The 24979-nt window shown below is 44.3% G+C and overlaps 1 protein-coding gene across 10 annotated transcripts in view; it reads right to left on the bottom strand.

The window, feature by feature from the left end:
• Nucleotides 1–1166: 1166 nt before the first annotated feature.
• The window catches only part of AUTS2 (activator of transcription and developmental regulator AUTS2), a 680474-nt gene continuing 656661 nt past the window's right edge, over nucleotides 1167–24979 (bottom strand). For 6 of the 10 annotated variants that reach the window (XM_028707713.2, XM_028707717.2, XM_028707715.2 and 3 more), the window contains 9 exons: nucleotides 21983–22078; nucleotides 18370–18441; nucleotides 16187–16216; nucleotides 14355–14426; nucleotides 13652–13793; nucleotides 12023–12115; nucleotides 10061–10144; nucleotides 6800–7022; nucleotides 1167–5549 (listed from right to left, as the gene is read on the bottom strand). In XM_028707713.2, the coding sequence (XP_028563546.2) occupies nucleotides 4313–5549; nucleotides 6800–7022; nucleotides 10061–10144; nucleotides 12023–12115; nucleotides 13652–13793; nucleotides 14355–14426; nucleotides 16187–16216; nucleotides 18370–18441; nucleotides 21983–22078 (2049 nt within the window). In that variant the 3' untranslated portion in view covers nucleotides 1167–4312. The remainder of the gene's footprint in view (nucleotides 5550–6799; nucleotides 7023–10060; nucleotides 10145–12022; nucleotides 12116–13651; nucleotides 13794–14354; nucleotides 14427–16186; nucleotides 16217–18369; nucleotides 18442–21982; nucleotides 22079–24979) is intronic. The other 4 variants (XM_028707714.2, XM_028707716.2, XM_028707719.2 and 1 more) reach the window with 3 other exon arrangements.

Raw genomic sequence — 24979 nt, 5'->3', positions numbered from 1 at the left:
CAAGTTGCAACATTGTCTACCGAGGACTTTGTCATGCCACACTCACTGAAGTGAAAGACATTGAAGCATGACATGCCAGATCTGAAATCCATTGCATACTATGATTTAAAAGAGAATTTCATGAAAATGCTCTACAGGTGGTACTTAACACCTGCAAAACTGGCCAAAATGTATAAATCTAGGTCAAACATTTGTTGGAGATGTAGGGAGGCAGAAGGCACTATGATCCACATGTGGTGGAACTGCAAAAAAATAATAATCAGGGAATTTTGGGAAACAATATATAATGACCTTAAATAATAATGTTTAAATGTTCTTTTCCTAAGAAGCCTGAAGCCTTCCTGCTAGGCATACTGAGCAATGAAATTCCAGAGAAATAATAGAGAATTTTTATGTAAACAATAGCAGCAACTAGGATTCAAATCGCAAATGGATGGAGACTCCACTCCATCCAAATTAGACTGGCAGAACAGAATGTGAGAATACGCAGAATTAGCAAGACTACCAGCAAGACTCCAAGATGACACTGACCAAATATTTAACAGAGAGTGGGACGTATACAGAGTTTATCTAAAAGAACATTGTAAAAATATAAATTCTCTGACAGGCCTGGATTGACTTTCTGCATGAAATAAGAGAACTTTATAAAATTATTATAACTGAAACAACTTAGGAGAGATAAAGATAAGTGTGTAGTTAATAAATGTAACTTAGGAATCACAATGAGGGGACTGGAAGTCATGTGGAAATTAATCATAATTTTGTTACCTATAACAAGTATCAATTTTGGATTGATTTTTTCCCCTGTTGATTGTTTTGTGTGGTTTTGTTTTTAAAATCAATAAAGCATTTTTTTTAAAAGAAGAAGAAAGACATTGAAGCATGACATGCCAATATATTAGTCAAGAAGCCCGTTCCATAACACAAAAGGTACTGCAGAGTGAAAGGAATGCTAGCAAACAACTATTCCCCATGTCTGAATACACCACTCTAGCAGGAGTGGAAGACTTCAGTTCTGTTGATGGTCACGTTCTGGCAGGAACTGCCTACTGGGAGTGGGCGGAGCCACAGCTGGGAATGGGTGGAGTCAATAGATCCTATGGGCTCCCACCAACCTTCCTAGGCCTCCTCTTGAGGGTCACTCCAAACAAAGAAGCGCCTACCAGTTTAGTTCACATTTTTTAATAACATGGCACAGATTTACATTACACAAGTCTTCGCTCATGAGGGAACATGCTGTGGATTGAATGTCGCTTCAGGGTTTTTTGTATTTTTTGTTTCCTTTTCACATAGGATCTAGAAAGGACTTTATTACATACAGGAGAAACAGCAAAAAGATTTGTATATAACAATTTCTTTACAATACTGAAAGCTATCACTACAGTGCCAGTGTACATCCCCCCCGCCCCAGGATTTTCTTACGTCTTTTTTTTTTTGTCCGTTTTGACTTGTTCTTTATAAAACACTGCACAACATCTGGAGTTCACAAAATCTGAAGTTTACAACTAAAACTTTTTTAGTTGACTACTAAAATAGAATTCTGATCATTAGAAACAGCTGTCTGTAATTAGACTTCTCTTTTTCTTTTTTGTCAAACAGGAAAACAACTTGAGATACCACTTTAATACACTAGAAGACCAATGGAACTATTTTTTTTTATTCCATACATATATTTTTTTTTACAGTCCAGTAGTAGACAAGATATTGTAAGCTTCCTGATAAAGTCATATTCTCTCCAAATTATTTCGAAACACAACATAAAAAATAAAACTTATGAAAACAGAGGTTTTCAAAAAGGCTAAAACAATTTCCATTCTTTAAAATTAATATATATTTATCTTTTATCTTGTGAATCCATTGCCACTGTGGTTAGAACATGCTGAGTTAATAGCAGAAATTACAACCAAAAATAAAAAAATAAAAAAATAAAATGAATAAACTAATCCAATAATTGATTGTGCAAGAAAGAAGTATCAACATACAGTGCAATTGTTTCTGAAAAGCCAGTGCAATCCATACAGGCCTACTCAGAAGTGAGTCCCATTGAATTCAACGGGGTGGACTCCCAGGTAAGCATATATACCATTGCAGCCTGAATGTCTTGTTTAATGAAGCAGATTTCTGCTGACCAGGGGAAATGGGAAGAGAGGAAATATGCATCCAACCCAAAACAAGAGGCATGAATGGCTGCCCCCCCCTCAGTCCCCACAACACCAATGAAATCCAGAATAACCAGACATTTCCAAGAAGAGCTGCCTTAAAAAATATACTGTGCATATCCCTAGAAGTGCCAGGTTCATAACACTCTGAATTTAGAAATAAATTGGATCAATGTTACTGTGGTGCCTATTTATGGCCTGCCACTCTGCAGAATAAGCCCATGAGCTTCCAGAAGTAACAATATATAACAAAAGGAAACAAGAACACATTAGTTCCATTGTTTATTTTCTTTACAGCCTGTTCCTGGGACACTGTTAAAACCAGGGCCTTTTTGGGGGGGGAGGGGGGCTCACAGGAACTCAGTTCCGGCACCTCTCAAGTGGGTGCCATTGCCATTCTAAGAGAACGAGAGAACGAGGGAGGTGTTCATGGTGAGTTACAGCACCTCTTTTTCTAGAAAAATAGCACTGGTTAAAACCATCACATTTTGGGGAGCAAGGTCCAATGTGGGTGTGCTTTGTAATCACTATAGTCTAGGTGCAGCTAATTTCGGAAAATGGATGGAGTCACCAGGACAAGGCCCGATATCTTGGGGCATCTGAGACATCTCTTTCCTATTCCCTCCATCTCAACGCTCCTTCAAGTTCAACTGGTGGTGGTTAAGAAGTACACCCCCTCCCTTTTTCCAGCAACTGATGAGTTGCTTGGCAATTTAGCACCTTTGGGAAATGGCTTCGTCCATCTGGGAGAGGCAGTGGCAGGCAGGGAAGAGCAGGAGGTGATTAGAAACCAGCCAGTGGGATATACAGGTAGTGACTGCTCAGCACCACTCTATGAAGTCAAATGCCTCATTTGCTGAATGGAGTTATGTTAGCCCCAGAGTTCTGGCAACCCTATAGTTGGACCAGAAATTTGAAGGTGACATCAGGGACTGGAGGAGTTGCCCACTGGCCTCAATTAAGAGATCACTGCACATATAGCTGAGCCATGATGTAGCACCCTTACACAAGCAGGCACCATCATTTTTGAGACTTCCCTGGCAAGATACGGGGCTTTAGCAAGAGAGAGAAAACGTAAAACCATGGACAGAAATTTGGTTTTGGCTCTTGGAGACACGAGTTCAGGCCTGGCCTGGCTAAGGATTCATTAAGTTGCTTTGAGCAAGTCCTTGCCTCAGACTTAAATTCCTGATTTGCAAAATGTGAATCCTAGTAACCCCGGTAGGGCTACAACAAGTTGGACGGACATGATCAAATACTGTACAACACTTTGCAACTGAAAAGCACAAGACAAAAGTGGTAATAAGCAGCAGCAGCAGCTGATACTAAAGTTCTGTTTGCTGAAGTTTGGATGGCTTACTTTTTTCATCAAAAAAGGTGGCAAGCAGGTGAGAAAAGTATGTTCAGGGAAAGTATGACTTCTAAGTGGGTGGTTGAGTTTGTTGACAAGGCTCCTTTGAGTTTAAAAGAGGCTTTTGTGAAAAGCCCTAGAATTCATTGCATAGCTGAAGGGATTTAGCTGTCATATAACAAGAGAAATGCTGCAGGCAACTCAGCAGTGGCCTTGCACGCCATTAAAAGTCTGCAAAGAGCACAGTTTAAGAAGTATTAATGTATTATGTTACTTAGCTTTCTTTCTATTTACATATTTACAAAGTAAAGCTTTCATCTTACCCATTTTGCATAAATGACCCATTAACCCATGAAGTAATATGGGGGGGGGCCGGGGGGGAGGAGGAAACATCTTGCAGGGAAAAGAAAGATCTACAGTTTTCATCATTTTAGCATGGGTGGAGGGGGAGAAAAAAGAGGGAGCACTTTGCTTTTTTTAGAGCCAAGATACTGACTTGCAGCATCTTACTCCTGCTGGGGGGGTGGGGTGGGGGTTCAAAACAATAGAAAAGAATTAGGGGGGCATAAAGAAAATGCATCAACTTTTTTGTCTAAAGTTTCTGAAAACATATAATATACAACCCAACATAATATCATCGTCATTATTATTTTTTAAAAAACCAACAAATATATTTGCACAATTGAGTCTATACATTTTTATACAGTTGGGTCATAACCAATGTCTAAATTTGTTGAGTAAGAAGATCTGCACTGACATTCCATTTAACAAAATGTCCTCTCCTGGTCTGATTCTGTTTGCCTTATCGTGCTTCTATGTCCTTGAGTGTGTGTGAGGGTGGTCTGTCCCGCATTTCTGACGACAAAGGGGTAGTCCTGCGTGGGGAGCTAGGTCTAGGTCCCAGAGTCGAAATGAGAGGGGGAGGGGCACTTAGAGCCGCCGTCGGGGGGCTTTTATTGAGGATCCCATTCTGAAGTCCTGAGGAGGGGCTGACCCTGGGATAGTGCATGCTTGGAAGTCCTGGGGTGATTAAGCTAGGGTGAGGCAAATGGCCGTCCAGAGCTGCAGGGTGAACAGAGTGAAGCCGTACGTGCTCATAGTCCTCTCTGAGCATGTGCAACCTCTCCCTCTCATCCAGGTGGGCCCCCCTTTCATGCTCACGGCGAGGGTCGACTGAAAGTGGGTGGTGATGGTGACTGTAGTCATGTGGCTCTCTGTCCCTGAACGACCTCTCTGCATCATATAACCTTGGTGCAGAAAGACGGTGCAATGGGTCATTCCTCAGGAGAAACTCTCTGCCCAAAGGGTCTCTCCGGTGGATATCCAAGTCTCGGTAGGGATCTCTCAACGCATCCCTCATTGGGTCCCAATGGAAGGAAGGGTAAGGGAATCGTTCGCTGCCTGGAATTGGGCTGATCCCCATAAAAGGTGTCATCATGCGAGTCCTGTCTAGACCGCTGATATTGTTCATGGGATGGATGCCGGTGACACCCACAGACATGGGCATTGACACCAAAGGGCCTGGATGAACATTGGAGGTGGGCATTGGTGGTGGTGGTGGTGGTTCAGACGGCCTGTGTGTCTGTGGAGCTTCAGGTGGGATGTCATGATCCTCCTTCCTTTCCTCCTTCACTTTAACTTCGCTGGATTTCTTCAGACTCTCATACGCAGGCTCACTCTTTTTCTCGGTATCTCGGCTAGAGGTGCTGTTAGGTCTGGTGTTCTCCACAACAGCAGGCCTGGTATAGGGTGACGGTACCCGAGATGATTGCTTAGACTCTTCCAGTGGTCTGCTCTCATGGGTTAGACCTTCTTTGTCTGAAATATAGTTGTCCTTTGCCTTGTGCTCATCAACGTTAACATCTTTCCGAGGTTCGGACTGATCCCTCTCGCGCTCTTTGGGTTTCTCTTTTTCCCGTATCTCTGGGTTCAGGTGGCTCCTTATCTGCTCAGCTGAGCTACGGCCATGTCCAAGGGAGCTCACAGAATGGACAGGTGCAGGAGAAGGATGGCTGGAGTGTCTTTTCTCTATACTCTCCCTAGATGAAGGAAAACACAACAGTTATCTGTTGCAGGACACTACAGAGAGTAGAGGTCTAAACCCAAAGCTTGCAACTCATTGCTCAATAGCATACACCAGGTGTGGAGAACCCTTGGCCCTCCAGGTATTGCTGAACCACAACTTCCATCATCCATGGCCATCGGCCATGCTTGCAAGGGCTGATGGGAGCTGTAGTTCAGCAACATCTGAAGGATCAATTGTCATCACACCTACCATACACTGAAGTTCCTTTGATTTCAGTAGAGTTGACAACTCAGAAGTCCAAATGAGTTACAGTGAGTTAGGATGGCAACACACACTTTGTTGTGTCCTAGGACGACAACAATATTTTCTATAAGAAGAGTCCTACTGTGTAAGATAAAATTTCTATCTAGTCCAGGATCCTGTTTTCAAAAGTATCCAGCCAGATACTTTCTCACAAGTTCAACTGGCAGGTGTCAACCATCTGACATGTCTCCCAGTAACTAGTTTTCAGTGGGACGCTAACTGTGAACATAGAAAGCTACCTTTCAACTGAGTCATATGGTGGGTCCATTTAGCCCAGAATTGTCTACACAGTGACTGCAAAAAGCTCTCCAGACTGAACGTGGGACCTTCTGCATGCAAAGCAGATGCTCTACAAATGAGTTGTGGTCCATATCTATCTATCATCTATCTATCATCTATCATCTCCTACCTCTTCCCACCACCCCAGGAGATAATAGATAAAAGTAATTAAACTATAATGGAATTAAAACAATGCCAAAACAAATCTATTAAAAAGCAGATAGTATAATTTAAAAGGGCAGTTGGTTCCCTAAAGCCTTCACCTACTGCAAGCAGGAGCTACCTCTAGTAAGCCTAGCAGCAGCCACTGAGAAGGCCCTCTTCTGCATCCCTATCAAACATGCCCATGAGAGGTGATCATGAGAGAATGGCAGTATCACCACCTGGGCTGGTTATAAGTAGATGGGCAGGCAGGCTGGAGCTGGCTCAGAGCAGAATGAGCTTGTTGGAACAGTGCCCTATTTGCCCTCTTGGACCAGCCTCCACTGCCAATTAAGGGGGCCAATACTATGGCTGCAGTTCCGTTCTATGTCTGAAGAGGGCTCTGCAGCCAGTCAGCATGGCCGATGATTAAGGAACTTCTGGGAAGACCTGGTAGTTGCATAAGTAGGAATGACAAGCCTCTTGGCTCCTTGCCCCGGCGTTGCGCTCAACGATGCTCAGAAAAGTGTTCTTTCATACCTGTCTTTGTCATCTTTACTAAGAGAAGAGTCTCCTTTATCTACATCTCTATCTCGCTCATGAGCTGCAGCAGACGAACTGCGTTCCAGCTCACCTGGCTTGAGCCAGGGCGGAGGGGTCGGGAACGAAGGAGGAGTTCGGTGCAGGCGGTTCCAGGGCTCGTGTGGGTTGCTAAAGCTCTGCATACTGGGGCAATCCTTGTGGCCGAACATAGTGTTGGGCGCTGAAATGGTGAAGGGGGGAAAGAAAAAAAGAAGCAATATGCTCAGTCGATGGTACTTACCAATCAAACCCAACCTCTTTTTTAAATTTTTACAGCACTCAGAGTTTAAAATGAATACATATACTGGGGAGCTGGAAAAAGGAAAGGAGATTAACAGATAAGCATTAGCATTGGGTAATCCTCACATTTGGAAGGCAACTTGCCATTCAATCTTATTTGTGCATTATGCATCTGTGAAAGAGACTGCCTTTTTGAGGGTGGCACATCAGCTTTGGAATACCCTAACCCGAAAGGAGGTAAGATGGGTATTGTCCCTATATCCATTCTGGATGCCTTATTTGCCCAGTATTTGAAATGATACTCCATCATTTTGGCTGGTTGGGTCATTTCGGTCTTCAGATTTCATATTGGGTTGTACCTAATCAAGTTCTACTCAGACCCACAGGACTTAATGGACTTGAAGCTAGTCATGTCCATTAATTCCACTGGGACTGGACAAGTGAATACCAGCAATTTTTGCTTTTCTTGGAATTCTCTGACATCCTTACTTACTAGTGACACAAACACTGGAAACCAAAGATGGCCTCCGATAATTTGGTACAGTTGGAATATTTGGGGTGTATTCAGAATCACAGAATTGTAGAGTTGGAAGGGACCATGACAATCATATAGTCCAACCTCCTGCAGTGCAGGAATCTTTCATCCAACATGGGGCTTGAACCCATGGCCCTGAGTTTAAGAGTCTCATGCTCTACCATCTGAGCTATCTCAACTAACTTCTGTTCCCCTGAAATGAATGGAGCTAGGTTAGTCGTTAATTTCAATGGTTCTGCTCTTTGCATGACTTGCAGTGGATACAGCCAAGTCAACTAAGCTTCATTCAGAGTAGATCCAAGTTTGCAATACCCAATATTTTCAATGGGTCTACTCTGAGTTGGATTAACATTGGCTAGAAACCCGCTTAGTTTTCAACCACTTATACTGTGGCTTTTCTGTTCACAGCGAGCAGCTGACACAACTAGAGAAAACCAAAGGAATAGATACATTAAGAAATAAGCAAGCACAATGGTCATTCATCACAAAAACCTCTGCAGTGGCAGAAAAAAGGACACAGACACAGTAATACAAGGCAAAGGCCCATCAGGACAAAAAACAAACAAACAAACAAACAAACAAACAAACAAACAAACAAACAAACCAAGAAGAAGACAGTGGAAAACTAGGAACAAGATTGGACCAGCCATGGCTTCCCCCAAGGAAAACTGAGAATTGCAATCTATTACGGGTGCTGATAGTTGTTAGGAGACCTCTGTTCCCTTCATAGAGCTACAATTTCCAGAATGGTTGAAAATCAATCCCTTTTCCTAGGGAACTCTGGAAAATACAACTCTGTGGGGGGAATAGGAGTCTCCTAACAAGTCTCAGCATGCTTAACAGACTAAAGTTCCCATGATTTTTTCTGTGGGGGGAAACTATGGTTGATTCAAGTGCTATGATACTGCTTGAAATGTATAGTGCAGATGGGGCCTTGTATAAACCCAAATCCAGAGTCTCTTCAGAGTCGAAAATGAGCCAATTTAACCCCTGTTCCATGATTTTGGGTTCTCTCAGCTAGCTGTTTCTTTTGCCACAATGTATCCAAGACCAATGTAGTCAACCACTTACTAGAATTTGTTTTCCAACTCAAGGGAGTAGGCCCTGTTGATGGCCTACACTGGAAAGAACCCTCCAGTCTCCATCTCATAATTTTCAGAAACATGAAAGCCCATTTTTCAAAAGTTGTGGATTTCTCTGTTGGTTAGCATGATTTGCAAGCAAATCCCATTGTATAAAAGCCCTTTTAAATATGACCACTTTTTACTTTAGTAGCTTGCGGACGTACCAGAACTTTCCACAATTTACAAAACATTCATAAAAGCAGGAGTGCTATATATGCTATATTACTTGAACCTTTATAGTTTGGGGACCGGGGATGTAGGTGAAATTTGACTGGATCAGGCCTGAAAACAAGATATAGCAGCTCACCAGAAATAATGCAAGAGCATCCAAAGTCCACAAATTCTTCTCCAGAATGGGATTGCCCCTTCTTTGAAAAAAATCACCCTTTGGTATACTAGGGTTGGCATGCAAAACTGAGTGAGGTGTATATCCTAGATCAGAATAGCTTGGCCTCAGTTGTTTTCCTGGGCTACTCCAACACACTCTACTTGGGGCTGTGAGTCTACTCTGAGTAGGCCTTGGTTGGACTCAACTGTGCATTTCAGTGTCTGAAAAGAGCCTACCTTGGGTAACGTCTCTTCTGAAAATTCTCTTTATGGTGAGTTGTCTTTAAATAAATAAACCCAGCCTACCCCTGTTAACATTTAGTACAACTTACCATGTCAATTGGGGACCACTGCTTGCCAACACTATTGATGAAGGGATTTCATAGTGTGCTGGCTCCCCCAATGCACATGGTGAGTTCTTTTACATTTTATGACTCTCATGTGTATATCCAGTTTCAGTTATTATTATTTTTATATCAGCAATACGACTTGGAGTTTCACTACTTCAGACTGCAGGCAAGGCATCACGTCAATGAATGCTCCTTGCATACAGAGGGCTAGTATATCAAGTGAAAGGACAACATGCTGGTTTCCTATGTGCAGCAGACTTCTTGTGTATGTGTAGAGGAGCATGCATGCATGTTGAGCCCTCCACATATAGACTGAAGTGCTGCAGGAGTGAGGAACCTGTGTCCCTCTATAACTTCTTGGACTCTCAACTCCTAGCAGCTCACCCAGCATGGTCAAGTGGGTGGTCAAGGATGTTGGGAGTCCAGCGCTGCCTGCAGGGCCATTAAGATCCTCATACCTTTCCTAGACTCAGGTTCTCCATACCTATGAGAACTAGGCCAAGGAAGAGGGTTTCAGGAGGCCCAAGGGTTTTGAGAAACAGAGGCAGTCCTCTCTTTTTGGGGGGACACCAATTAGCCATGGTTTAGCATCCTTGATGATAATGCAAACCAAACACAGCCACAGCTGGGAGAATTTACTCACTAACGGCAGGGTTCCCGAGTCCCCCGAAGGCATTGCCGCTCACGGCTGCAAGGCTGGTGAACGTCGTGGGCCGATTAAATGTCTCTGAAACCAAATGGAAAGAGACTAATGGGAAGGGCGTTACCTATGATGGAGCATTTGTGGCTAGATGTGTGTTACAAAGAAAACACGATGATCTATCCCAGGCTTCCTCAACCTCGGCCCTCCAGATGTTTTGATACTACAGTTCCCATCATCCCTGACCACTGGTCCTGCTAGCTAGGGATCATGGGAGTTGTAGGCCAAAAACATCTGGAAGGCCAAGGTTGAGGAAGCCTGATCTATCCAATGCTAGCTCGATTCAAGAATAGACCCATTGACATTGATGGACATGGTTAATATAGGTCAATGGGTCTATTCCAAGTAAAATTTAGGTGGATACAGCATTCTTCCCAGGGTCACCCATGGATAATTTGGGTAGGTGATTCCTTTAGGGTGGAAGCCCTATTTTCATCCCAGTGTCCTGTCTCATAACCCCCAATATAAGAAAGAAGTGGCCTCTCCCCAGTTCCACCCAATATTGTCTCATAATGCTTATATCCCTTGAGTTCAACTCTGCTTGTTTCCCAGGAGGAACAGCAGATTTTGAAATGTCAAAAGTGGAATATGTGTGTGCACTCTCACTAAATAGCAAAGGCTTCGTTCACACATAACAATAAGCTACAGTCAGGAACAAACCCTGGGCAGTTTCCAGTGCACTCATTCCATTAGCACAAGGATTTACTCTTGCACAACAGAACCTTCTCCCCTCTCTGCCTCCACATATATGCTCCCAAAAATCTCTTTCAGCCCTTATTACAGAGCAGGGGGAGGAAGGGGGGAATTCCAGGGATCGTTTAAACCAGGCAAAGGTTCTCCTATTGATTCTACCAGCAAAACTCATGATTTTTTTCTTTCCCAAAGAGGGGCAATTGTAGTCCTACAGCAGCTGCTTGGAACCTTTGGCCTTTCAGATATATATAATCCTCACACCTGCCTCTTTTCCCCTGCTGGGTATTTTTTCCTCTTTTGGCTCTTTTTAAAAAAGTGTATTTTGTTTCACTCCCTTCTTTAAGGTGCTGCCCAAATGTCTGCGAATTGAAGAACGACATGGAAATAATATAAATATAATAGCACTCCTGAATATGTGAATGTCGCGAGATGCCCCGGCCCCCATGAAGTGTATCTGCAGGGCTGATATGAAGCAGAATTTCCAGGACTAGGATTGCAGAGAAATAGCTGGACACTCAGACAAATTTCCTAATTATCAGAGCTATTTGATGAGAACTGATGGCCTCTGGAGATGGTGTGATCGCCTTCACTGTCGGCATTTAAATGGGGGGGGGGGTGTCGGACTGATAAACCACTTTGGGAGTTGTAGCTCTGTGAAGGGAATAGGGGTCTCCTAACAACTCTCAGCACCCTTAAACTACAGCTCCTGGGGTTCTTTGGGGGGAAGGCATGCCTGTTTAAAGTGGTATGATGCAGCTTTAAATATACAGTGGTACCTCGGGTTAATAACTTAATTCGTTCTGGAGGTCCGTTCTTAACCTGAAGCACCAATTTAGCTAATGGGGTTTCCTGCCACAGTCGTGCCACCGCCGCTTGATTTCTGTTCTCATCCTGAAGCAAAGTTCTCAACCTGAGGTACTATTTCTGGGTTAGCGGACTCTGCAACCTGAAGCGTCTGTAACTTGAGGCATCTGTAACCCGAGGTACCACTGTATAGTGCAGATGGAGTCTTAGAGGGAGCCCATGTTGTGGCATCCTGATGCACTCTGGCTCCCTTCGGTCCCAGTCAGCATAGCTAATGTACAGCAACATCCGGAGGGCATCGTGTTGGCTCCTTCTGCACTAAATCATGTAAAAAAATGCTCTCAAGGGTGATGGGCCCATCGCCACAGTTGCTTGGCAGCTTATTACAAGTTGGTAATGCCTACTTACCTAAATGAGCAGCAGGGTTGAGGAAGTTGCTGTGATGGGGGTGAGGGCCAAAAGGGGGTGCGGCTGGGTGGGCAGCACCTATCAGGACAAATTCAAAAGCAAAAAGAAAACAACACTTGAATAGCAGGTTCAGAGAAGATACACAGTGCCAAAGTATCACAATGCTGCAAGCAGGTCCTGTCTTCTAGAACTGAGGGGTATACTGTATATCGAGACCTCCCCTTGTAGCTCAGTTTGATGAAAAATTGCTGACGAACGTGTTTATTTTCACTGGACGCTATACACGGGTGTTTCTGGCAAAACTAGGATTGCATTCCAAATCTGGGTCACCCAGATGCTGTGTTGGTCTTGTCACCTGATCCCATGCAGATGAATCATTAGGACACTTCCAGCATGTCTCTCTACAGGAGGCTTTTGAGAGACTCCTTTGCTGGAAGTATTTAAGCAGAGGCTAGACTGCCCTCTTCCAGGGATGCTGCAGTCGCATTGCACATTGTAGATCCTGGGACAACCAGCTTTAAAGCCATGATCGTGCACGGTTCTGAAATTGCATGGGGAATCTGCACAAGTTTGGAAGGCTCCTTGCGGCAGACATTCAGCTCCCCACACGTAGAGGGTGGTGAGGCTCCGCAGAAAGGGTGTGACTAAGGGTGTGGGCCCACTCTCACCCACACTTGATTCAAATTGGAAGTGGAGGGGAGCAGTGATGCAGTGATTCATTGGAAAGATTTGCCTGTCCAGAGCTATCCAGGGTCCTGAAATTCCAGCCTGACCCTTCCTGACTAAGACAGCTTCAGGCATCCCCAGGGACTCATAGTCAGGACAGATTATTCCTATGCATGTTTTCAGTTTTCCTTCAGAATTGCTCTGAGAAGGCTGGCCACATTACTTACTTGCCTCTTCCACTTTTTATTTCGTCACACAGCACATATGGAGTCTGCTCCCGAAGGAGGCAGTGACAACTACCAACTTGGATGGCTTTAAAATAGGATTAGACAAATTCGTGGAGGACAAGACTAACAAAGGCGACTAGCATATGTTCTGCCTCCACTGTTAGAGGCAGCAATGCTTCTGAATACCAGTTGCTGGAAACTGCATGAGGGCCGAGGGCTCTTGTGACTGGGTCCTGCTTGTCCTCATAGGCATTGGCTTGGCCACCACAAGATGCAGAACTAGGTGGGTCTTTGGCCTGATCCAGCAGGCTTGAGGGATGCGGGTGGCGCTGTGGGTAAAAGCCTCAGCGCCTAGGGCTTGCCGATCGAAAGGTCGGCGGTTTGAATCCCCGCGGTGGGGTGCGCTCCCGTTGCTCGGTCCCAGCGCCTGCCAACCTAGCAGTTCGAAAGCACCTCCGGGTGCAAGTAGATAAATAGGGACCGCTTACTGGCGGGAAGCTAAACGGCGTTTCCGTGTGCGGCTCTGGCTCGCCAGATGCGGCTTTGTCATGCTGGCCATGTGACCCGGAAGTGTCTCCGGACAGCACTGGCCCCCGGCCTCTTGAGTGAGATGGGCGCACAACCCCAGAGTCTGTCAAGACTGGCCCGTATGGGCAGGGGTACCTTTACCTTTACCTTTACCTTAGCAGGCTTGTACTATGCTCTTCAATAATGGATCATTGATATGCATACTCACTGGCTGCAGAGAAGAGAGTGGAGGGCCGAGCTAAGTCATGGGGATGGTGGATGGCCCCAAAGAGACTAGGACCTGGTGGCCGACTCAGAAATTCAGGTTTCAGGCCAAAATCCAGTTTATGGGGATCTGATTGCATCTGTTTCTGTAATAGGAAAAGCAAACCCGGAAACAATCGTGAACAAGACATTGGCCCAGCCCAGTGGAATGTTCTGCCAACAGAGATTAAGCAGATAGCGTTGGTTTTAGTCTTGAAACATCTGCTGAAAACTTTTCTATGCCACCAAGTTTATGCGTGGAATTAAGAAAATATCTATGGGTAAGAGTTGATATTTGATTTAAATTTTTTACATGGCTTTTATTGTATGTATGTTTGCTGTAAACTGCTTAGATTATTTTTTTTAATAGTAGCATACAAATATTTTTATAAATAAATCAGTAACGAGCAAAATACAGGGGAACATAATGAGCTACCTTAGACTAGGTCAGACTACCTAGCTCTGCTCTAACTAGCAGTGGCTGTTGGGAAGCAAAGGGTCTTCTCCATCATCTGCTATGTGATCTTTCTAAGCTGAGATGCCAAGGACTGAACATTGTACCTTCTCTATACAAAACACAAGTTCTGGCTGTGTAGCTTTGGCCCCTCCCCCTAAACATGCTCCTTTGTATTCCCTTAGGAAGGTTCCACTTGCCCAAAGGGACTCACCTTCACTTTCTGTTGATGATGGTATATTTGCCAAGCAATATGGACATGCATAGCGCACCACTTTCCTGGTTTCTGTAAAAGAAGCAAAAACACAAGAGGCTATGAAAATGACACCACTTAGCCATAACAGTAAGATCTGAGACTCTTCTCATTTAACAGCCATTACTTTTTACATTAAATGCCCTGCCTTTCTTCCATTATGAATCTTAAAATGGTAAAAATCTCGTGGTTGTAAAATCTCTCATGGTTGTAAACTCTCTCATCGCACTCTCATGGTTGTCATCCAATCCAAGCCCTGGCCAGACCATGACCTGCTTTGCTTCAGTTGCGCTATGTCAAGCACCTTCAAAGCCATGCACTAAGAAAATAATGAAACAGACTGAGCTGGTGAAGGAGACAATTCAGACATTAGAAGTGAGCATAGAGTGGTACTCTGCAAACCAGGAATGAGAAATCTGTAGCCTCCAGCTGTTGTAGGATTCCAGCTCTCATTAGGTCCAGCTAGCAATGGTCAATGATGATGAGGATCAAAGTTCAACCACATCTGAAGTGCCCCTGGTCTACAGTAGATCCCTGTTGTAAAGCTCTTACTGATTTACTGGTAAGTGGGAAAGTGGAATCTGGCTACTTAGTGAGGTTAATTATATTATGCCCCTACACGACACAGTAAAAATTCACTTTCCCATGTGTCCGAATGCTGCATACGATTGGTGCTTCTATGGCTGCATTCATCTCATGTTTGCTTTATAAGAGGGAACCCTATCCTAAACGGCATCCCACATACACTCAAGTCGAAGTCCCAGTGAGATGACTTTACTGTATCAATGTGGCAAACGTTGTTTGAATGCACACATCACACTCCAAGTCTTCAGTAGTTAAACATTTTGTTGTGGGGAGGCAATAAGCACACTTTTATAGGGACTTGGCAAAAATGTGAATTTTGTGAATGGGGTGCATCTGCACATTTCTGCCTTTTCCAGAAAGGTGACACATTCATGTTCCATATCCTGACATTGCAATTCTACTCAGTGTACCCTTGAGAAAGGCAAGCTCAAGTTCTCATAATCTTAGCTATGAGCCTTGGAAGACCAGCTCCCTGTCTTGCAGGCCTTTTCCCACCTGGGAGGGCAGGTTCCTGACTGACTCCATCTACAAAAGCTGAGGCTGCTGAACAGACCCTTGGGTTGGGGTATTGTTCAAAGGGGGTTGTTGCTGATATTGATATTATTTTTTTGTATCATTAATCTTTAGATCTTATTGTGATTTTTGTGGAAATGGTTCAATTTGATTGTGTATTTTTGGATGCTTTATTTATTATTTATGACCACATTTGTTATGTTGTAACTATGCATTTTTTTCATGTTGTAGGCCACCTTGAGCATGGTTTTAACAATGGAAAGGTGGAGTACAAATAAAATTACGTATGCATGTATGTATGTATGTATGTATGTATGTATGTCATCAGTTCTTTCCAACTGGATATACAACCTTCAAAATGGCCTAATAATCAAGCAGCTCTCTTTATTCCAAGTTTCACTCTCATCTTCCACATGCAACCTCTGTCCTTATGAGGCTAAGCTGGACGTAATACGAGTCCTACCAGATTTGACCAAAAGCCTATCTAGCCCTACATATTGCTTTTCACAGTGGCCAACGGGATGCCTCTTGGAAGCCAAAAAGCAAGATATGAAGGCAATAGTCACCCCCCCCCAGCACCTAGGGCAGGGTTTTGGACTACAACTCCCATCACCCCTAGCTAGCAGGACCAGTGGTCAGGAATGATGGGAAAGACAGACAGACAGAGGTCAACCAAGACTTAGTGGCCTTCTTACCCTCAGCATAGGTCTGAAGGGATCTGTCAACTGCAAAGAGAAAGAAAGAGGGAAAGTCAATAAAGGAAACCTTGCCACTCAAACAGTTGCTCATCTAATTTGCATTGCTTCACTTGGGAGAGTGGAAATTAAAATATTAGCATTTTCATTTCATTTGTAGTCTCTTTCAAAGTCTTAGCAGGCATGTTGCTTCATCTTGACCAGGTGTGGGGAGGTTTTTTACTCTCCAGATGTTGCAGAATTGCTGCTCCCATCATCCCTGGCCATTGAGGTTGATGGGAGTTGTAGTTCTGCAACATCTGGAGGGCTGCAGGTCCCCCATACCTGATCTTAAGGGTAAATTACTCCCACATTCACTCCTTTCCATCTCTGCGCCAACAAAATCTGGAAGGACACAGATTCCCCCGCTCTGCTCTGCAGGATTTATGCTTCCAAATGTTGACAACCTACCAAACATGGCCCCCAAGAGGCATTCTGACCTGGAGTTTGCCTGCTAATTCACTCAATTTAGCACTGTAAAATAGGAAACAATGCAGTAATTTTTTTAAGCGACCTTTTGATGAACCTTTTGAAGATATAGAGGAGGGCAGTATTTTGGAAGAGGCTTACTTTTCCACACACAATTGCTAACAGAAAAAAATTCAGTAACTATTACAACAGGAGGAGCAAACCCCCCTCCCCCGTTTTGTTGGACCATAACTTCCATCATTCCTGAACATTATGAGGGGTCTGATAGGAGTTCGAGTGAACCACAATTTTGTTGGACCTCAACTTCCAACATCTTTGACCATTATAGGAGACTTCACTCAGCAACACCTGGAGGACTCCACTGTGGTTAATGCTGGACTGCACATACCCCTCCTCTTTTAAAACCAGCTCCGAGTCACCCAATTATAAAAAGGCAAGTCAAATGATACAGACTGGTATAGACTGGTTGCTCTGTGGTGCAGATTTTCACACTGGAACAAATGTGGATAAAAAGGATTCATACAAAAATACTTTTTGACTCCCTTCCCACCCCCTCAAATCCATTCAAACCCATGCTGAATGGGAGGGCTCCTCTTGGGTCACAAGAAGAGGCCTTTTCTAACCCTGCTACCTGAAAACAGCATTTAATTAGAGGCGTCAAGGAGTCTTCCCAAAACCATACATGGTCAGGTGCTCCACATCGTAGATGGCTAACATCATCATCCTGACCCTGACTTGAAGACATCTGGAGGACAAAAAGTGTCATCTGTGGAAGTGCTGAATCTAAACCCAGGCCTCAACACTGAACCTGAGCTGAAGTGTGTCAACCTTGACCCTCTCCCTAAAGCAGAAACCCCCGGATGCAGAAACCCATAAGACAGTCTCCCAAGAGCATTATGCTGTTCAAAGCCTGCAAACCTTTGAAAGAAATGCAAAAGGTTGAGAAGTAAGAGCCTCTAGGTCAGAAGTCTACACCTTTAAGCCTTTCTGCTATTCTCAATGTGGGTGGAGTCTTGGAGGTGAAGACTGGTCCAAGAGCAATGAAACACCTTGGCTTAGCTCTAGATGTAATCACAACACCCAATCTGCTTGGAACTATCTGTGGTCCTGATACTATAGTCTTATGCTCTCTGGCACCCTCAGGTTATCTGTCACACCCTGTGCACTCCCACTCACAGCCAGTCCACTTAAGGACCATGAAAGTTAGACCCTGTGCTTTATGTTTTCCAAATTCCACACTTTCTCAATTTAAGCTCAGATCAAATAGCAATAAGGGACACGGGTGGCGCTGTGGGTTAAACCACAGAGCCTAGGATCAGGAGGTCGGCAGTTCGAATCCCCGCGACAGGGTGAGCTCCCGTTGCTCGGTCCCTGCTCCTGCCAACCTAGCAGTTTGAAAGCATGTCAAAGTGCAAGTAGATAAATAGGTACCACTCTGGCGGGAAGGTGAACAGCGTTTCCGTGCATTGCTCTGGTTCGCCAGAAGTGGCTTAGTCATGCTGGCCACATGACCCGGAAGCTGTACGCCGGCTCCCTCGGCCAATAAAGCGAGAGGAGCGCTGCAACCCCAGAGTCGGCCACGACTGGACCTAATGGTCAGGGGTCCCTTTACCTTACAAATAGCAATAAAAGGTGGAGTTAAGATAACCACCTCAACTTCATTCATCATTCAATGGTTGAATGGTTTGGAGGGGCTGTAACATTTTAGAACTTACCCTGGGATCTTTCTGCAGTAGGGTGTGTGGAACAGCTCCAGGTCTCGCTGCAACATCAATAGGATTCGAAGTCTACAAATGTCACATACACAGAAACAACGGCAGTGTAAATTTATGTGCAAACTTTTAAACTTTTAGAAGACCTCAAAAGAATTAGTTACGCAGTAAGTGAGGGTCTCCATAAAAAAAGAAAGGAACTGAAGATTATTTATCCATCTATTCATTTAGTTACAGTAGAGATGGAAACCTGCTGCCCTCCAGATTATAGGGACTACAACTCCCATCAGTCTCTGCCAGTATGGACAATGGTCAGGAATGATGGGAGTTGGAGTCCTGAAATATCTGGAGGGTCAAGGTTCCAAACCTTTGGACTACAGTTTCACATACTCTGAAATGTCATTTCCAGAGTGCCTTGCCTTGGTGCACACAGAATCATAATTTATGTGCTAGGTTAAAGACCTCTTAAAATGAGTCATAGATCTGTTTAGCTTTAGAAAATGAGATCTTGGCTCTCTAAGTTTCACCATGTTTTCCTGTTATATTTGTGAGTATTCAAATCTGTTCTTTTTGTGTGTTACAAGATGTCATTGAACAGCCTAAACTGGTGAAACACCCATATCTCTCTCACTATTGCACAAAGCAAGCTAATAAGGTGCACACATGTCTTCTATCAGTTTCTTCTTTTCTAACCTGACAAACTATGTTGTGTTCACAGGTTTTCAATTCTCAGGTGTTGCTTCTGCAATGGGCTCACAGTTGTTGTTGGAGACAAGCCTGCTCCCTCTGTTGAGGTGATAATGCATGCTGCAGAGTACCCACTTCAACACACACACACACCTCAACACTATTCACACTGTGCCTTGCTTATTTATTTTCTAGGTCTGAAAGTAAATATACCCTTGAACCACTAGGAGTCCCCTGGAAGTACTCTGAGTGTAGCTTCTGACAGCATCTCCTGGACCACAACTTCCAGCATTACCTAACACAGTACCTCCCATGCTAGGGTTTTTTGGCCAAAGTTATGGAGCTTTCTTTTGCAAAATCACAAAGAAATTGAACATTTCTTAGCTATTTCTGAGGAAATTTGGCAAAAAATGAAACAGCCAACATGGGCTGCCATACGTATGGATTTTCCTGGACATTTCGCCAAATTCCACTCTGACACTGCTTGCAGATGCAGTGTTCAGGGTATCCCATACAAATTTTCCGGACGTATGGCAACCCTATAGCCATCTAGCAGGATGGGAAGTGAATTCCAACCAGAGCTGATGGCCTTCCATTCACACAGAAGCAAGGAGCATAATAAAAAATACAGGCTCACTGATAGTGCTTGTGAGAAGCAGGTGAGAAGGGAGGGAATGCCAAGCTGGAGGTGGGGGTTGGGAAAGGAGAGTCAAATGGAATATTGCTGGGATAAAAATCCAAGCTAGAGAGGGACAGTGTGAGGGACAGCAGCTGAACAGTGAACAATTTGGGTTTGCACCAATAAAGGGGGTCAGAGAGAAGGGGAAGCAGCTCGTATCCAGACAGCTGGCTGTAGTTGCGGGTACTGAAATAATTTCAAGTGTTGGGAAACAGCAGAACGTTGGGGCATATAGAAAGCCAATGAAAGGGGAACATAAGACCACGAGCCCTGCTGGATCAGACCAAAGGCCCATCTAGCCTGGCATCCTGCTATCACAGTGGCCAACAAGATGCCAACTGTCCTCTCCCAGAAAATGGCTGAAGGTCTTGGCAATCTGACTAAGAATGCGGATAAGGGTTTGAAACAGATGGAACACATAATCCATCAATCCCAAACTGTTGATTTTGACATCAGTAGAGGCAGATGTCTCCATTCACAAAGTAAGAATCACCAAAACTGTCTTTCTAGAATAGAGATTTATAATGTAGTCATGAGAATGTAAAAAACCTGACTTGTGAAGAGCCCCACACAACATTTAAAAAACAACAACCATACACATACACGCAGCCACATACTAGTAGCTGGTTAAGCTCAAATGGATTCTTAATAGCCTAATTATCATACATATGAGGACCTTTGCTAATGAACCACAATCTACATATTTAAGAAGCTTGAGTGGTGGAGCGGGGATAGTTTTCAAATTGGACAAACACAGCTCAACATCGAGCCTCAAAAGATTAAATTTAAAATACACTGGTGAACAATGAGGATTGCAGTTCCTTAAGCAGAATGCATAAGACTGACGTCAGTCTACCCCTGAGCTGAGAAATACAATACTTGGTATAAAAGAGCAGAAACAAACAGTTTAGAACATCCCTGAATACCTTGAGTTCCATGATAGAAGAAAGGCAAGATATAAAATGAAAGAATGGAAGATTGCATCAAATGTTCATAAGTGAACATTTTCAGATGAAAAGATGCTTTTTCAGGGCTCCTAAAATGCCCCCAGGGAAGTTTTACTGCCTAATTTTGTTTACTGCTAATTCTAGGCTGCTGCTTCAGCCCAAAGTATGCCCCCACTCTACCAGATTTTGGTTCTTCTGTGCAAAGTCAATCAGCGATCGCATTGAAAATGTAATGGGAAAACAGCCCAATAGTTTTTCTAACTGGGCCAACATCACCAAGAAGTGTAGACTTTCCACGGTATGTTTATTGAGACTTTGCCAATCAGTGGGGAACCTGTGATTATCCATACGTTCTTGGAAACCAAGTCCCATCATCCCCAGCCAACATAGCTAATGGCTAGGGGTTATGGTGACTGCAGTCCAGTAAGGACCCGAGGTACTACACCCCACCTCTGATATAGGGCTTTAAAAGCAAGAACCAGCACCTGGAAGCCTTCCTGGAAGCCAGTATCAACAAACCTCTCCACCCAGCCCCTGCCTCCCCTGCTCTCTCAGTAAATGAGAGTGAATCAAGGGAACACATGATGAAGGTTCATGCAGAGCTCTTCTCAACTGATTTGCCCATCATCCCCAAGAGAGTTTGAGTTCCAATCAAGCTCAAAGGAAACTCTGCCCCACATTGACCTAGGGAGGAAATGCCTTCCTGTAGACTCATTCATCTCTCCCAGCAGAGCCATCTCCAAAACCAAAGATGAGGAACATTTGGACCTCCAGGCTACAGCTGGACTACAGCTCCCAGCAGCCTCAGCCTGCATAGGGAACAGTGAGGGATGATGAGAGTTGAAGTCCTGCAACATCTAGAGCAGTGTTTCCCAACCTTTGGTCTCCAGCTGTTTTTGGACTACAACTCCCATCATCCCTAGCTAGCAAGACCAGTGGTCAGGGATGATGGGAATTGTAGTCTGAAACAGCTGGAGACCAAAGGTTGGGAAACACTGATCTAGAGCAATGATTCTCAACCTGTGGGTCCCCAGATGTTGTTGAACTACAACTCCCATCACCCCTAGCTAGCAAGGCCAGAGCTCAGGGATGATGGGAGTTGTAGTCCAACAACATCTGGGGACCCACAGGTTGAGAACTGCTGATCTAGAGGGTTGCAGGTTCCCCATGCAGGCCCAAGACAAATAAAAGTGCTGCTCCTCACGAATACACCTGGGACTGCAAGAGACCACAAAGCCACAAGACACATGTCCATAATAGGAAAGAGCCTACACAACACACACAAAACATATTTACAATTTACCTTGGGTTGAAACGCCCCTTGTAGTGAGCCAAAAGGACCAGTTGGAGGAATCATTGGAGGGATCCCCGATACAGCAGGAGGGTACGAGTGGAATAACTGTGACAAAGGGAGGATAACATCAGCAAAGGACCCCACAGACATTTTCTAATTGCACATCATGCAATTTCAACTCAGAAGAAAGCAAAAGAGACACGGAGGCAGTTTATGAATTATGCAGTTCGCATGATTGCTGCTGTTAATCAGTCAGTGATCCAACTGCATAAAAATCAATGCTGGACCACTGATGTTGGGTACTTGGTAAAGGAGGTGGCGATAAGCCTAGGAAAAAGACAAAGGCACCTGACAACAGCAATGAATAAGGGATATAATGGACATTCACAAAATGTTAGACAACAAGATGAACAGATTTGTGTGGAAAGAACAGATTATTTGAAAGCACAAGGGGTAGAGAGCTGTCTCAGAATGGATTTTTATAATGAGGGTTATTATTATACTGTATTATAATACTGCATTACAGAAAAAAAGAGAGGATGCAATGGAAAGGAACTGGAGCAGAAACGTGATCTCATTGTCAATTGCATTAGTTGTAGCAGTTAAACAACAGGAACAAAGGAAGCTGCCTTAATATTGAGTCATGAGACTGTAAGAAGAGCCTGCTGGATCAGGCCATTTCTCAGAGTGGCCAATAAAATGCCTCTGGGATAAGCAAGAATGACCTGAGTGCAACAGCACTTTCCCCGTCTGTGGTTTTCAGCAACTGGAATTCAGCCTTCAACAGTGGAGGTAGAACATAGCCACAGATAGCATGGGCCTCCATTAATTGGTCTAATCCTTTTTCAAAACCATCAAAGTTGGGGGCCACCCCCAACTCTTGTTGGAGCAGATTCCACAGCTCAACTGTGTGAAGAAGTAATTTGTTATCTGGTTTGAGTCTTCCAACTTCCAACTTTATTTCGTGGTCCATGAGTTCTAGGGTTCTGAGAGAGCATAATTTTATAAACTTCTATCATGTTTCCTCTTACTCCTCTTAGTACTTTCTGTAACTTCAGATGACCCTAATGTTCTAACCTTTCCTCAGAGGGCAGTTGCTCCATTCCTTTGATCATTTTGATTGCCCTTTTCTGGTGAAACCCTTGGCTCCATTGAGCTCCAGGGTCTCACATTGAAGTCTTTCCCAGCTCTGTCTGGAGATGCTAGAGATTTAGCCTGGGACCTTCTGCATGCAAGTTATGTGTTCAACCGCTGAGTGGTGGCCCTACCCAACATTCACCACAAGGCATGGTTAGGATGTTAACAGAATCCAATGTGGGATGCATGCCAATAGTGGTGTGGTCAAAACAAAAGTGGGTGCAGCCAGAGGGCACAACCTCCCGCCCACCCATATAAATATCACACACACATAAAAAAATCACATACACACAGGTAGTTTGCATCTTATGCTTATTTTACTTACCCAATTGCAGCTTTGCATGTGGGTGGGGTGGGGTGGGGTGGGGTGGGGTGGGATAAATAAATGGAGAGCAGAGCAAACTCATTTTCCATTTACTTATTCCCCCTCCCCATACCTGTGCAAAGCTGCAGTCATGAGATTACCCAGCTGTGAGTAGGCAGTGCAAGGGCTCTGGCAGCATCCCAGAGCCCTTGTGCCCCTTCGTCAATTTTCCTGAATTGCCCTACAGCAGTTTGGCTTGGGAAAAGCCTTTGGCCAACAGATGAGGCCTTTTTCTACAAAATCTCAGTGCAATTCCTGTGCAAATGTACGTATTCCACTGGCTCATGATGCCTGCCTCAGCCAAAGATCTAAAAAAGCACAATAGTGTGTTTCATTGTATTGTTCCATGAGGTGCACCTGAGCACACTGAAGCATCTCTCTCTCTCTCTCTCTCTCTCTCTCTCTCTCTCTCTCTCTCTGCAATTAACATCATTAAGAAAATGCAATAATTTTAAGGCTTTCACTGAACCACCTGACCCAGTTCCTCTCCCCACTCCTTTCATAGATCATTGCCGTCTTTTAATTCTATTTCGCTTCAACGTGAACTTCCAATGGCGCAGAAAACGTTTCCAAGATTAGATGATATTGAATAGCGGAGCTCTCAAGAACCCATTAGGCAGGCAAGCGTCTTGGGTTGCAATCACTTTTTAATACTGAAAATGAGCATGTTAAAGACTCTAGCATCCATAATGCTTACTGTTCTGTATTAACATGCCAGTTCACAAAAACGAAGGGAAGTTAGAAATTTCATTGTATGCTGGTTGTTAACATATAGATGGTGGGAAAGGATGGAGACCTTTCAGAGTGTCTTGGAACTGCCACTGCTGCTTGAAGGCTCGGATTCCCATCTTGTCAACAAAAGTAGAGAGCTATCAATGTCCCATCTTAGCTGGGTCCCAAGTTGCAGGACAACTTTTAAGTAACGCAGCTTCTGTAGGTTCAGGAAGCACCAACAGCCAAAGCCAGTCCAAGATCCCATCCCAGGCAAACTGGGGTTTGTTCAGTTGAGGGCTCAGACAAGAGAAAAGTTGAATGGCAGCCCAAGGTCCAGGCAGGCAGGCAAGCAGAAAGTTTGATGCAAGGGACATACAAATACATCCCAACAGCTTTTCCAGCCTGGTGCTGAGGCTGTTGAACTGGAACTGCCAGAAGCACACCTAGGGTGCAGCTGAACTCCATCTTCTGTCATCAAAAGGGAGGCGTCATCATGAAGAGGACTTTATTTGTGAGGAGACCTTGACTCCTGAGGAGTCTTCTCCCAAAAACTGGAACGTCTCCTCGTGGGAACATGTTTCCACCTGCCATTTAAGGTACTGTCAGTAGCTAGGTTAATCCTTTAAAATCCTCATCACCTCTCTCTCTCTCTCTCTCTCTCTCTCTCTCTCTCTCTCTCTCTCTCTGAAGCAGGAATGGAGAAACTGTGGCCCTCCAGTTGTGGCCAGATTCCTTGCCCTGTGAAGCTTGGTCCCACCACTATGATTGCCTTCCACTGGCTGACAAAGACT

Source organism: Podarcis muralis, chromosome 15, assembly GCF_964188315.1.
Source record: "Podarcis muralis chromosome 15, rPodMur119.hap1.1, whole genome shotgun sequence".
Taxonomy (NCBI): Eukaryota; Metazoa; Chordata; class Lepidosauria; order Squamata; family Lacertidae; genus Podarcis; species Podarcis muralis.
Note: the sequence above shows the minus strand (reverse complement) of the source record. Positions and strands in the feature narration are given on the sequence as shown.